General features: G+C 36.0%; 1 protein-coding gene across 3 annotated transcripts in view; it reads right to left on the bottom strand.

Annotated features, from left to right (window-relative positions):
• The window catches only part of CNTN5 (contactin 5), a 674,955-nt gene that overhangs the window by 127,685 nt on the left and 531,842 nt on the right, over positions 1–15,428 (bottom strand). For all 3 annotated transcript variants that reach the window (XM_086739601.1, XM_086739602.1, XM_086739603.1), the window contains 3 exons: positions 13,528–13,664; positions 11,441–11,570; positions 9,054–9,204 (listed from right to left, as the gene is read on the bottom strand). In XM_086739601.1, coding sequence (XP_086595727.1) covers positions 9,054–9,204; positions 11,441–11,570; positions 13,528–13,664 — 418 coding nt within the window. The remainder of the gene's footprint in view (positions 1–9,053; positions 9,205–11,440; positions 11,571–13,527; positions 13,665–15,428) is intronic.

A 15,428-nucleotide genomic window follows, 5' to 3' on the forward strand; every position in this document is an offset into this window, starting at 1 on the left:
GGCCAGAGGGTGAGGCCTGCAAGGCCCATGAGGCCTGTGCCTCCCCCTCTGCGCCTCTGCCCCCGCTCAGCTTCTTCACATCTTCTCTTCTCTCTTTTTTTCCTGTTTTCCCATTCTTAAATACGTTATCGCAGAGGCGTTATCACGAGACATTCTGCTACCAATCGGCTCGGCCTTGGCCAGCAGCGGGTCCACCCTAGGCCTGGCCAAGTCCCCTGAACAAAGGGGAGCGACTTCTAGCAGTTTCCTACAGAAGCTACCACCTTAGGCCCCCCCTCACTAAACAAAACCACGACACAACATTACAAGGCAGCTTTTAATTTACTAGTTAGGTAAATCATCTACTCTTACTGGTGTACAGCATATATAGGCAGGAAAATGTAAGACTTGCTTTGTGTGCTGTCCTGGACACTCCTCTGTGATGACCACCTGTCTTGGTCCATGGTCATTGACTCCAGTCCTTCCTGTGTTGCTCTGGCACATGCTCATCTGCATCCATGCAACCAGCTGACAACGGAAATGATCTAGAAAAAAAATAGCCCAGGTGCAATAAAGGGGCTATTTTCCCCCTGAATCATATCCTTAAATTTATCCATTCTAAAGCAATAAACCTGAGATGAGGGAAGGGAATTTCAGCAATTTAACTTCCTCACTGAAACTAGACCTGACTGCACCCATTGGTACAGAAAAGCAAATCTCTTGCCTAAGGTCCACAAGGCAGAAAACATTTCAGGCATGATGGGTACTGGACTATTTCTGTAATCACGGTCTCCATAAGAGAATGTGAGTAAAGTGTAAGAGTTGTTTAGGAGTGTGGCCAAAATCATTGTATTGTAAAAACTGATGTGCAATACGATCAATTAGTAAAACAGTGCTGCTTTTGAACAAAGATCCTTTTTTTTTTTTTGTGAAGGGATGATCTTGCTATTTGTTTTTACTGTTTAGTCAAGGTTATAATTATTTCCCTTTTCCACTTTATAACTAGATCTCTAATTCCCATTATGAGCCTGCCACAGCTAAATTAGACCATGATTTATGCAAAGATTGAAAAGAAGTGACTTGTGGAACTCTCTCAGGAAGATAAGAGTTTCTGTCATGAAGTTTCTCTTTCTTAATGTCCTTAGCATTTTCTCTCTTCACTACTTTTTGATCATTAAAGTGCCACTTGGGAATCTGGGGATCAGCTGGTGGCATGAAGTTGAGCATTTAAATTCCCAAGAATTTTAGATGAAGCTTCTACTAAGGACAAATTATGCTCAAAGTCATAGTCTGAAGAGCCTTAAGCAAAGAAAAACCTTTAAGCGACTGATGACTTGTCATATTCTGTCTGAGTGGTACACAAACAGGCAGCTGTTTATAACAGCAGCAATCGTAGTTAGAATGCATGAACATTTTGCTCAACTGCTAATTAGTTGAGTTGTGTAAGTAGATATTCAAGGCAAACAGCAGATCAGATATGTTGTGGTTTTTAGCAACTTTAAAAGGTTGAGCTTTTCAGCTTTTTCTTGTAGGGCTATGGGTTATATCTATTTACAGTTCAGTAAGAAAAAAATCAAGAAAAGCAATTGTATTAAAATATCAAAAAGCAAGGTCATAGAGGGTAGGACTCAGCTCCCTAAGTATTTGTGTATAGTCTGTAGGTGCCTGAAGAGGCCCCAAACATTCAGATGTCCTTGATGGATACTACAGAGTAATTGTGTGAGACTTGCACTCAGCTGACAAAGCAGCTGGAGGCCACACAGGACATTGTAGAGAACTGTGTGCCTGTTTTTACACAATTAAATCCTATTTGAATTGAAAATTGGTAAGATATGGTGGAATACTTCTCCAAACATCAATCCAACTAGTGAAGAACGGAATGTTTTTCAAAAACAATATATACTTGAATGCACTGTTACCTAAACATACACTTTTGTGTTAAAATCAAGCATTATTTCCCTAAAAAGAGTCAACAAGTATCTAAATAGCAGTATAGTAGTATATTAAGTACTGTATTAAGGAGAAATAATAGAAATTATTATCCTGAATACCATTCCTGGGAAGAAAGACTGGGATGCTTCAGTTCACAGAAGTAATTTAGGATCTTGCAGATAACAGTTTCCTTGAACATAACTACATAATCCATTTGGTAGCCTTTGGGAAATGCTGTATGTTAAACTGATTGAAACTCATGAATGGCCATTTTCTTTGGACATTTAACTGAGGACATAAAGTAAAATCTTCAAACTGCTTAATAATCTGCTCCTATAGTTGGATTAATTCTGAAGATTCTGAAGATTCTGAAGATCTTTCTTTTTTTACCAGGAAAAAAAGTGTTGTGGTGTTTTCACCAATAAGTGGAAGGGTAGTAGGCTGAGCTACTGTGCTCTTTGTGTGGCCGATCACACAGATGCAGAAAAGCTTGTGCCAGATATAAGCTGAGCCTGATGCAACTTAGGGATCAACAGACAAACTGAAAAAAAAAAAGCAGTTCAGAGTAATTTTCCACCTATTTTACATATATAGTTTCTTTTACCTTGACAGTGCACAGTTTGCAGTTTAAACAAGTGTTACATATGACAGTTAGATGGAACTGAAAGTCATTTGGAAAGCTACCACCATGATTATGAAGAAAGCATATAATATATACTTCTGTTACTTGCAAATACATGTTCACATTTAAAGATATAACACAACATGTACTAACCAAAGCACTTTATAAAATTGAATGCAAATTTCACCTGCAGTCTCAAATAATCTTTCTTTTTGTTTCTGCTGTGAAGCACCCTTATTTTTCTTTTCTCCTTTGATTTTTTTTCCTTAGCAATTGAGCTATAAAGCCATTAAAATTGCAACTTACAATAGAAACTCTGACAGATCCTTAAATATAGTGGAGTGAAAAGTAAAACTGTAATAAGAACCTGTCAAAACTGAAAATGAAAGCATCTGAGCACCAGAAGAATATAAAACCATGTCCATTTCTAAATTTTTGAATGATGATATTTTTAGATTTAAGTGCTCTATGTGTTTCTGCTAATTGCATAGCGAAGTGTGACAGATGAAACATCTAGGCATACAGGACAACTACTTCTGAGGTTCAAAGATTTCAGTATTAACTTGAAGGTAGGTAAAAGGCAATAATTTCAGGCTTCCCTGTGTCTCTGCCTAGCAACACTGTAGGAATCTTACATGAGTGTTTGGAATTTAATGTTCCTATATGAGATCACTTTCTTATCTTTATTTTCTCTGAATTCTTTCACAGCTGCTGCATGTTAAAGAAACATAACTGAAAGAACACAAAGTGATGCAAACTTAGGCAGAGGCAAAATTTCAGCAGCCTCAATTCACTCCCTTGTATATTATGTTATACACAACTTCAACACTTTGTCCCTTCCAGTGGTTTTATTCTTCATTTAATACCTATAGATGATGATTCTCACTTAATGGGTACTGCTTAGTGTTTTCCTATTATTCATATCTCAATCTGTGACTTGAAATTTTATATTCACATGACTATGTGAATTTCTTCATTAATATTTCTCCATGTTTTTAATGTCTGATAGCTTCACAAATATTCATGTCTCTCTATTTTCACTATTCAGTAATCTTACTTGTGATATTTAAAAACTGACTGTCAGAGTACTTGCTATTAATATCCAGTACTTAGTTGTTCAATGTACAGCTTCTACAGGCTTCTTTCTCAATGGATGCCAACCAGTCTCAACGACCTCAGGTGAGGCACACAGTAAGTGAAGAACATGTCAAGCAGACAATAACTTTGCTACATGGCAATACACAGTAGATAGGTTTTTTTATGAGTAAGTGACATCTCCATTTTACGAATTTTGGTGACCAGGCAGGTTTGGGGCAGATCTGAATGGAGAATATCAGGTATCATGGAAGAAGCATTGATATTAATTCAGTATATGGCCATATTTATTATAGATCAGAGCCTCCCAGCTGATTGACACACTGATCAACTGATACACACACTGATAGGAGGAAGTAAGCAGACAGAGCCAGACTCTTCTCAGTGGTGCCCAGGGACAGGACATGAGGCAATGGGCACAAACTGAAATACAGGCAATTCCATTTAAATATCAGTTTTATTTAAACAAAAAGATACCTCTTTTTTTACTGCTGATTTACTACTGGTGATTAGCTGGAGTAGGAACAAGCTTCTCAGATAGGCTGTGGTGTCTCCATCCTGGGAGACACTCAAAACCTTGACATGACCTTGAGCAACCTGTTCTAGCTGACCCTGCTCTGATAAGGAGTTTTGAACTAAGTGATATCCAGAGGTGCCTGCCCCTCTCGGCTGTTCTGTGCTTCCTTGATATCATTCCGAGAAAATGGAATTAAAAGTTTGTACCCACTTGCAATCAACAAAAAACCTGCTATGATGTCTGCTGCGGGAATAAATACGCTGAAGTTTGTGTCCCGGCCAAACCCAGGCCAAGCTATTGCATTCAAACTATCTAAAATTACCTCTGCTGCTTAACCTGCCAAAAGTTTTCTTCACCTTATCTACAGACCTTCTTCAAAAGAAGTGGAATTCAGGAAACTAATTGCTCCATAGGAAAAAGTGGCTGAATTGAAGTAGCAAATTGAGTATTGTTACCATTTATTTTCCACACAGAATGTGCTTAATGTATTTAGTTCTTGAGGCAAAGTTAACCTTGGACCTAAGTGGATGAATATGAGCAATTATACAAAGGCCACAGAGAGACTGGCACTGTTACTCTGCTCATGGTGATCTATTGTGAATCTGACCTTCAGAGACTGTTCATGTTTTTCTGCAGAGCTTATTCTGTCATGTGAAGGAGAAAGCTTAGGCTGTGCCATATGGAAAAGGAGAGATCAATAAACACAGAACTATATTATCAATGCATACATACCTGTTTAGACACCACTGTATTTAGAAGTTTTTAGGTTCAATATTAATCTGCACACGAATTGAGATATTAAAGAAACATTGATAAAATAAACATTATAATTTGAGCAGATTCAAAAGGAAAAGGAACTAAAGCAAAATAGAGCAGTGCAAAATTTGCACTACAAAAATCCTTCTTCCTCAGTTACCCATTTGTTGGTTAAATTGTGCTAGGTTTTTTTTTTATTTCTTGGTGCTTAGAATGGAGAATTAAAAATAGGGACTGTGTAGAACTCTTCACACTGCTAGAGTGCTTTTGAATGATTTTATTTTAACTATAATTAATGAATACGTAATGGCAATAATGATCTAGAGTGAAAATTCAATATAAGTTTAATGAGAACAATATTTTAGATGTAGGAGAAAGAGTAAAACCAGATGAGCAAAGACTTAAAATGCTTTTTAATACCTATGACTCTTAAAAAAAGAAAAACAGAAAAATACCTGTAATTTACAGAAGCCTGAACACAGGAACTGAAAGTATTTATAAAAATATTTGTCCAGAATTTAATAATTGACTTTATTAGCATTACTCATGATTTATATTGATGTAACTGACAGCAGATTCCTGTCTATTCTACTGTGTATTATAAAGTTTACTATCTACATAAAATAATGTTATTAAATATCACTTTTGTTGCCCCCTTTTAGCTTGATACATAAGTTTAAAAAAAAAAAGTTTAACTAGAAACAGACTCCTGACTGGCTTTCTAATCTGAATAGTCTGAGTCTGACTGCTCAGAATAATGATTGCTCACCAAGGAGAGCAAACCTAGCTGCTGTATTTTAACTCCACTTGGGTCCAAGCTATACAGTCTCTCACTCACTCCCCCCACCCTCCGAGGGAATAGGGGAAAGATAATATAACAAAAAAGGCTTGAGGTTTGAGATAAAGACAGGGAGAGATCCTTAAAGTTACCCTTACAGGCAAAACAGACTCGACTTGGGGAAAACTATTTATTTATTGTTATTAATATAAAAACAAAGGATAACGAGGAAGAGAACAAAACCAACTTCCCCCCACTCCTCTCTCTTCCCGGGCTTAATTTCATTTAAATTATCTCTACCTTCTTCTCCTCCCAAGCAGCACAGGAGGGGAAGAGGGAATGGGGGTTATGATCACTTCATCGCATGTTGCTTTACACCTTCCTCCTCAGGGGAAGAACTCCTCACATTCCTCCCCTGCTCCAGTGTGGAGTCCCTCCCACGAGCCACAGTCCTTCATTAACTGCTCTGGCATGGGTCGTTTTTCCACAGGGTACAGTCCCTCTGGAACAGCTGCCCCAGCACGGGCCCTCCATGGGCCACAGCCTCCTTCAGGCACCCGCCTGCCCCAGTGTGGGGTCCTCCACGGGCTGCAGGTGGATCTCTGCCCCTCCGTGGGCCTCCATGGGCTGCAGGGGGACAACCTGCTCCACCATGGGCTGCACCACGGGCTTCAGGGGAATCTCAGCCAGGAGCAACGTTGCTCCTTCCCTCCTTCTTCACTGACCTTGGCGTCTGCAGCCATTCCTCTCACAAGAAATTCTTCACAATTGGCTCAGACAGACGCCTCTCAGGGTCTCTTCACATCTCATCTCCTCTCCACTTCTTGCAGCTGGGCCGGGCCGAGTCGAGCTCAGTCGGCCGCTTAAAGGGAGGACATAGGGTGAGGGCCACAAGGCCCACAAGGCTCGTGCCTCCCCCGCTCTGCTCCTGCTCAGCTTTTTCACTCCTTTTTTTTTTTTCTTTTCTTTTCTTTTTCCCCTTGTTAAATATGTTTTCATAGAGACATTATCACTGAACATTCCATCACTAATTGGCTTGGCCCTGGCCAGCGGCACGTCCACCCTAGACATGGTCGAGTCCATGGGACAAAGGGGAAACTTCTAGCAGCTTCTTGCAGACGTTGCCACCATAGCCCTCTAGTAATCAAAATCAACAGAGTAGCATAAATAGTCTGTGAATATGAAGACCTCAAGTTGGATAATTTTTTCAAAGGTAAAAAAAGACCAAGAGATGGAGCTTATGAAAACTCTTTCCACAGTTATGTTGCCAAGTGACTGACTGTAGCTTTTTGAATAAATCTGAAACATTTGAGGCTTTCAGATTGCATCAAATTCCAGGAGCTAGAGTCAGGGTCTAACTACAGTGAGAACTGTACTCAGCCGTGAGTCTCACAGGAACAAACTCAGCCTTCTGCTTAGTTGTGAAGGCAAATGTCACTTGAAGTATTTCTGTCAACCACCTTTTTTTGTATGATGGAACACCTAAGGAAGCTTGGAAGAGGTGGACTAGAAGATAGCAGACCCACTAGTCAAGTGGAATTTCTTCTCTGTAGAGGGGAAGGTCTCTTTTGTATTGAGAATTTTCTAACAGATGTGGCTAAATGGAGCAAATTCCTTTTCTGTGCTGGCAGACTTGGCAAAAATCAAACACAACATGCACTTGGTACAAGCACTCTAGAATAGGAATAAGCTGTGGCAGAAGAGAAAAGTATATATTCTATTGCTCTATCCTTGCCCTTTCTTATTAGTTAATCAGAATGCTTTTTTTAAAAAAATCTTTTATGATTTAACATTATACGCAAACTCATCATGTGATAGTTCCCAATTGTGTTTTGCTGTGATTTTTATCAGCAGTCTATGAAGAAAGTAATTTTAAAAGTATACAGATGTGCTCATCATGTCAGATTATTCCTTTTTAAAAATGTTTTACGCAGTTCCTTTCCAATAGTTCCATCTCAGACACAATATACTCCCTGAACAGCTGACTAAAAATTAAGTTAAACACAACCCAAGTCTTTCAAAGATTTGAAATAATTCAACCAGCTTTGTATCTTCCATGTTTCATAATTTCCCGTTGCAGCCTCTGTCAAAATAAGCAAATATCAAAAGCTGCAAATACCGAAAATATAGCTCCAGATCTTATTTTAACGAGATTTTAACTTCAGAATTAGGCTATGTTTGGATAGACATCAAGTAATTAACAAAATGCTTTACTGGTCTTGGATTAAAATGTGGTTTACATGTGGTGATCAGAGAAACCATAGTGAGTTTTGTGGATATGAGAGGAAAAGGTCATGTATCTACAGCACAGAGGCATCAGTTTCAGAATATTTGATACTATCAGCATCTTTGTAATATCATTCTGTCATGTCTTGTCAATATGTACTATAAAACTCATCCCTATTAGTAAAATGATGTATATCATGCTGTTTTTGCTCCCACAAAGAGCCAGTATGGCATGAAAAGTTACCCATTTTTCCTCCTCAGAACAAAACAAATGGCATGAGATGAAAATAAAACTCACCTGAATGAAATTACTTTTGCAGCTAATGAGGACAGATGTGCTCTGCTGCTTTCATCAGTATTCCACAAATGAACAAAAAGGCCTTGCTTTTATCTTTTTGACTAATGCCATACAAGTCAGTTTAAGCGGTTAATTCACATACATTACCAGAAAGAAGACGAGATTGCTCTCTGTACTTAAAGACCATGTACAGAGTGACAAAACTATTCTAGTGTGCAGACATGCAATCTTCTAAAGTGCAATTACAGTTGGCATTTAACCTGCAGTGCTTAAATTACATTTAATGTACAGAGCTGGACAGAACTTATTTAATCAAACATATTCTGTTAAACAGATGTGCTGCTGAGTACAGAAATTACTTGTATAATTAAATCCTATAATGGAATAATATTTTTCTTCTCTGAATCATTTTAAAGCTATTCTTAGACAGACTTCCATTGTGATTAAGCTGCAAATCTGCTTTACAAAAATTATTTCAAATGAATAAGCAAATTTTATATTTTATGTGGTCCTGACTACTTCAGCCTGTATGCTTTTAATACCCTCATAGACTAAATTTGTAGTATCTCTACAGTATAATTGAAGCATTTTTGAAATAAGTAAATGAAAATAGAGAAAAAAAACAATAATAACTTCTTTTCATCTATTTGCCTCTCAAAACAATTTCAAGATTTTTAATCACAATTTCAAACAATAAAGTCACTATTTGTCAGATGAACCAGCTTAGCAAGATAATTATGCTGTACCCATGCTAACATGTGAGTGTTCTTGTCACTTGCTGTATTTTCATATCATATAACAGAATCAAACATGCAAACACAATATTTAGTTTACTGAACAGGCTTCTAACCTCTTACTCTCCCTTAATGCTTTGTCTCCTTTCTTCCAAGTGATAGTTGGCTTTGGAGAGGCTTGTGGCTTGCACTCAATGACAACTTCTTGGCCCTTGGTAATAATTATTGTTTTCCTCATTTGACTTAGTGGAAAAGTGGGAGCTGAAGCTGTTAAAAAGAAGTACGTTTACTCCACAACATCATAGAACAATCATAGCTTCCTGTTTCATTACATTCTAACAGAAGAAAATAATAATATATTTGGTTTGGGGGATAGAATTTCCATATTTGGCTTGGAAATTTTTACACTGCAGATTAAATGGAATTTTACAAAATATTTGAAATCAGCAGCCAAGACTAGATGTCAGGTCTGTAACTTAATGTAGCTATGAATTAGTGAGATATCCTTCACATCAGCATACTAAAGTAAGATTGCTTGTGAAATCCAACAGATTTAGAAATTAAATACTACAGTTGATTTAGCTACACCTTTTCAAAAATGTTTTGATTTTATATATAACTTATATGTTATATATGAACCTATGTTATATGTTTACTTTATATAGTTCAAAATGAAAAGTAGTTCAAATTCCACAATTATCCAAAATGCACTCTCTAGAGTTAATTCTTACAAAAAAGTGTTACTGTTGGAGAAATGTTATTGCTTTCTTTTTTTTATATTTGTCTGAATACTGGGAATTGAAATGGGATACCTTCTTAAAAGAAGATATTTAATCATGTCTTACTCTTAGTATTTCACTTTTCAAGAAGTCCTATTGATCACAATACATAAGCTAAGGTAATAAGTGTATCACAAAATGAAACTAATTACTGTCATTTCACACCAAGAAAAGTCAGTTGTTCTCAAGTAATCTCATTTGTTTGTGTTTTTCTTAAACTAGTTTTGAAAAACCAAAGCCCCCTCTGCAAATATCTCAGCTTCACATATAGAAACATATTACACTCCATTGCCTCAAGTATGTAAGAATTTCCTACCATTATTTGGGGTAATTTTCATACCAGACCTATTTATATGGACAATTTATTCTGTTCTTTTCCCTTTAATAATCCAGAAAATTAAATACAACTGCTTCTTTAATGTGACATTATGGTTAAAATTTAACAGGGGTACAATTTCACAAGTGACAAAATGAAAGGCTGATTTTATTGCAGCAACATATAATGGCCATTTCTGATATCAGAGAACATCAAAGGAAGTGTACAACTACCTGATATAATAGGTACATCTATTTTATAATAGATATAAAAAACAGAGCAAGAGAACATTGTAACCAACAGGGATCCCTTTGCTGACTGAATCACAAATGACAAAGTAAAGTGATGGAAAGAGAGCAACCACTGACTGTGGGTTTTAATTCATGTCTGGACAGAAATATTTTGAAGAGTTATCAGTGAAATTCTAATGTTCGTCAGGTAGGAAATAGTGGAAATGTACTAGATAGATTATTCTTCAGAAGAACCAAGTATCAGCTCAAGTGTAGTATATTATTTCAGTAACTTCAGCTTCATTATTCATCTGACTGAGAGTTTCCAAGAATGATTCCCAGGTGCAGGTTTTGAAATTTGCAAGGTTTGAGCAGTACAGAGACCTCTAATCTCTGGTATAGACATTGAATTACATTGACAGTCACCTGTCTTCCAGCTATACCATACTCTAATAAAGATCATCAGACTCTTAGAGGTCTGCCTCACTTAACTGCATGGAAGTTCTCTTATCATGTTTGTTCCATTGTGTGTTACCATAGTTTGCTTTAAGGAAAACTAGAGTGTTGGAAAGACATGCTTCAAGTTTTTCTTCATTAATTCCCCACTTTGATTTTTGAATAATGAAATTTTTCTTATATTTCTGGGTAACACTATGTAGCAAATTTGCTTTACTATGGGTTTATATTAGCTCAAGTATGTAATTTCCAGTATTCAATCAGTTCTGGTGACTTCATAGGAAATTTTTACACCTCTAAATCTAAGATCAAGCTTAGTTATCATTGAATAATGGTCTTAGTAGAAATAATAATTTAATTTTAGCACAGACTAAAATATATTTACTTTCTCTAAGTTTCTTGTCCTGCACTTAGTTTTAAAGAAGAAAAAAATATTTTTCCATGTATTTAAACTGAAATAGTCTTATATGAGGAATAGTCACAAAATGTAACTCAGTCAGTAATTTATGAAAGAAAATTTTCAGTTAACAGAAGGACCTGTGCTCTCTTGAGCAACAAAGGACCCACTCCCACACAAATAACAAGAAGAAAAAGGAACCCACTTCTATCTGCTGTGCTAAATTTGGACTGGCAGAAGCTATTCCTTATCATAACAGACCAAGAACAAATGTAATTATCAAAGGGAAAACTGGAACAGTCTGTTGTTTTTTGATAAAACTCACCTAAAATCTTCAGCTCGGCACTGGCATAAATGGTGCCATACTTATTTTCTGCTAAGCACTGATACATTCCAGCATCTGAGACATTCACACTGTGGATCATCAGAACACCATTAACCATCTCAATCCTGCTCTGTAATGGAATAATAAGAAAAAAATTCTATAAAAGCAAACAGGCAATGGAAATTTGCTGTGTTATTATCTTAAGGGAAAGGGACAAAAAGAAAAGATTAAGCTAAAATAAAACCAAGCAATTAATTTCCTTGGGCTTACTTTTTTTTTTTTTATTGTATAAAGAATGAAAAGAATAAAGCATGCGGGAGGGAGCAGCAGAAAAAGCTCCAAAAATATTGAAAGGTAAATATTTTTCAGTGTAAGTTCACTATCTCCAAGGCTTGTTTTTTTTTTTTTTCTGTATGCTTGTTTGCCTGCTATTGCCCTTACATTACTTTTAAAAGCAGTTCATCCGGGGAACTTTAATGAGGCAAGAAGTCAGTTGTGGGTGTAACATATCTGATGATCTTCATATCCCTAGTAAATGTTTAGTTTCAGTCATGGTCTTATTTTCATAAAAGTAGATACTAAAGATTGCTTGCATGAGTAAAGGTAAAAGGATCTAATTGCCTTCACCATTAGTGCAAATTTCTTATTTGAGAGGTTCACTAGTAGAAAATAATTACCACATCTGGAACACAAGGAGCATTAATAGCTGTTTATGGAAACGTGTACTTTTATGGAGCTGTATAAAGAATAATTTGAACTGCTATAAACATCTCTAAGTTTCATAATTACAGTTGTTGATTTAATTGATAAAGAACAGTGTTCAGAAATGCAGATGAAACTGCAAAAAAAAAGTTATCTCTGTTATAAGCCCCCAGTTTAAACTGAAATTCAATTTGAAATTTCAGAGCCTAGTGCAACTAATGGTTTGGAAAATCAGAAAACAAAAAAAGTACAGATATTTAAATTGCTTCAATTTCAGGACTAACAGCTCTATCTAAAAAGGCAGAAATGGATAAAGTAAAGGCATATAACCTTATTTCCAATGCCTCACAGCTTCAAAAGTAAACTGTGTTTATGTTTCCTTTCTCATTGCATAATTGAATGATGTTCACAGATAGAAGCAACATTCACTGGAAAGAAAGACATTACATCTTTTATATTCATAAATCCATTCTGTGAAATCATTTACAAATGGGGACATTTTATCCCAGAATTGAACAGCTTTATTTTAATCTGGAAAAATGCATGCAATAAATTTACAAAACTTCTCTTTACTCTAAATAATTTGAGACTATAAAAATGGAATGGTGCTAGGCAAAACCCATATGGTGTGGGCTGACATGTTGATGGTTCAGTGGAGAAACAGAACAAAGTGAAATAAAAGGCAAGCCATGCCATGAGTGGTCTTTTATAAGGAAGAGAATTTTATCTAGATCTAATTCTAAAATATATCAGGTGACTGTAGTTAAGCACTTTACATTCTACGAGTCTTACACGAAGCATTTTAATGGTCTTGATGATGAGTTCTGTTACTTGAAGAGACTTAATGGAGTTGAAAACTGATGAAAATGTAAGTCATTGTGCCTCTTACATTAGCCTGCTAGTGTTTTGAAGAGTATGATTATATACGAAGAAAATGTGGTAAAGAGCATAACACTGGGGGAAAAATGAAGGAATCTGATTCAGCAAATACAGTACTTCTCTGAGTTATTAGTATTTTTTATGTAGAGAAAAAAAATAGATACAAATAGCATAATACCACTATCTAAAAGAAAAAAAAAAAACATACTAGAGATTGCTTAGATGTACATTATAGTACAATGACAGATGTTGTTGCAGACATGGCTCAGAAGGTCCTGTCTCTCAGATATTTCTAAACTATGGAGAATTACTGATGAATGCAATCTTACATTGCTTGCAATGGTTCAGAGGTGACATGCTTAGAAAACCTATCTCTGTACTAACACTTCAGAAACTAACACAGAAAACAGTAATTTTTGAAGTACTTTTCAGTACTTTCCTTAACTAACTTCATCTGAATAAAAGGAGGAATATACAACATACTGGTTACTCCTCGTCTAATGTACCTGTGGCCAGAGAGGAACTCCATTTTTCAGCCAACGATATGTGGGCCTTGGCTTTCCAGTGGCTTTACATTCCCATCGGAGCTGATCTCCACTGTCTAATTGAGTATCATTAAGCTTCTCCACCCAATGTGGGTAGGCTGCAAGAAAAAAATACCATGCTATATACAAAGTGTATAAACTGGCAAGTCTAGCTGATATGCAAAGATCTAATCAATTAAAGATCTTAAATTATGGCTTTTACAAGGCTTATCTTACTCTTGGAAAGAAGCACATTTAACCAAACAATCAAAACAAAAAAAAAAGAAAGTAATAAAATGTACAAAACTGCATAGCTTCAAAGGAAATGCTGTAATGGCACCAGGTAGTGAGCAATTCATGACCAGGAATAGAAACCTGCCTAATTTAATAAAGTCCAATAGATTAAATTACAGTACTATATATTAATGTATTCATTATTACTGAGTTTAAGAGCATTTGTTTGGCAGTCACAATAGAATATTTAGTAACTTTTCAAGACATAAGCTATTTAAATTTTGATAAGGAGGTTACTCATCATAGACTTCATGTCATTTTCTCAGTTTACCAGGAAATCATGATTTTTTCAGCCAGGAATGACTGGGCATTTGGTAAGGTATTTTCACATATTGTTGTTAAAGTGTCTTAGATTTAATTCATATTTAAAGGGAGAAAATGCTTTTAACGTTTTTAAGCACAGAACCCATGAGATTTCCAGCATTCATCAGGAACATAAATTATACAGTAAGTCAATGTTAAAAGAGTCTTTTTTTAAAGGTAAGCAGTTGTTTGGTGTATATGTGATCATTAGTACCTAAATTTCATGTAATTATCTTTTAAAAAGCAGGGAATATTTTTTTGCAGAGAAGGAGATCTTTAATGCAGCAGTCGACCAGATAGCTATACGTAGAATCTTATAATTTGGAAAACTTTGTATTGCTCAGTGAGGAACTGAGCATTCATGTGCAGAAATAAAAATGCATGTTTAAAAGACAACTTTTGGCTTTTCATAAAGTAGCCATATTAATTTGTATAGCAAAGAGAATGATAGATTAAATTAGTTAATGATATTAAATGTTGGTTAGGGTTTTTTTTTTTCAGATAGTAGAGAATAAGTAGCTAAAAGGCCTTCATTGCTAAAAGGATGTAAAATTCTGCTGCTTGGTATGAATAGAAGTCCAGATCTGTCACAACAACGTCTCTGCTTCAAACATTGGATAATTGATAACGTACTTAAACATGGAGAAAACAGTTTAAAAATAAACCTTTAAATCTAGCTGGCGTTTGACAGGTCACTAATCAAAGACATGAGAAGATATGAAAAGGCATGACAGGTGACTGTGACTAACTGCTTCTAGCTTACATCTCGTACATGGATGATAAAGAAAGTGAATGAGGTGTCTATCATTCCTAAGCAGAGCATAGTCTGCTTCCGAGTCCCTGACCAGACAGTTGTCAGAAGCTGAAAACATATCAGAAAAAGAATCACTCATTTCCCTTCTAGTAGAGAAAAACAGACATAAGATTGACTCAGCCTCAGTCCCAAATCCAAAAACATCCGGTCCTTTATTCTTCTTACAGTCAAGGCAATGCATGACATGCTCCATACATGCTCCATTACACTGAATCACTTGATTCTTACATTATATCAAAGGGTCCCATTGAATCCTCAGAAGTAGTTTGTGGGGTTCCCTGCTCCCTTGTTGTGTACTAATAGTCCTAAAAATATAATTTGATTGCATTGTATAGTTGATGATGTTTTCTTTTTGAGTATTTTGGCATGCACAAAGGAAGCACGCTGAGAAGCAATTGTTTCCTTTGAAAATGAGTATGGTAATATGATTTTGGAAGATGTGACAGTTAAATGTGTAACTAAAAAATTCATT

The sequence above is a fragment of the Chlamydotis macqueenii genome, chromosome 1, assembly GCF_036417535.1.
Source record: "Chlamydotis macqueenii isolate bChlMac1 chromosome 1, bChlMac1.mat, whole genome shotgun sequence".
Classification (NCBI taxonomy): domain Eukaryota; kingdom Metazoa; phylum Chordata; class Aves; order Otidiformes; family Otididae; genus Chlamydotis; species Chlamydotis macqueenii.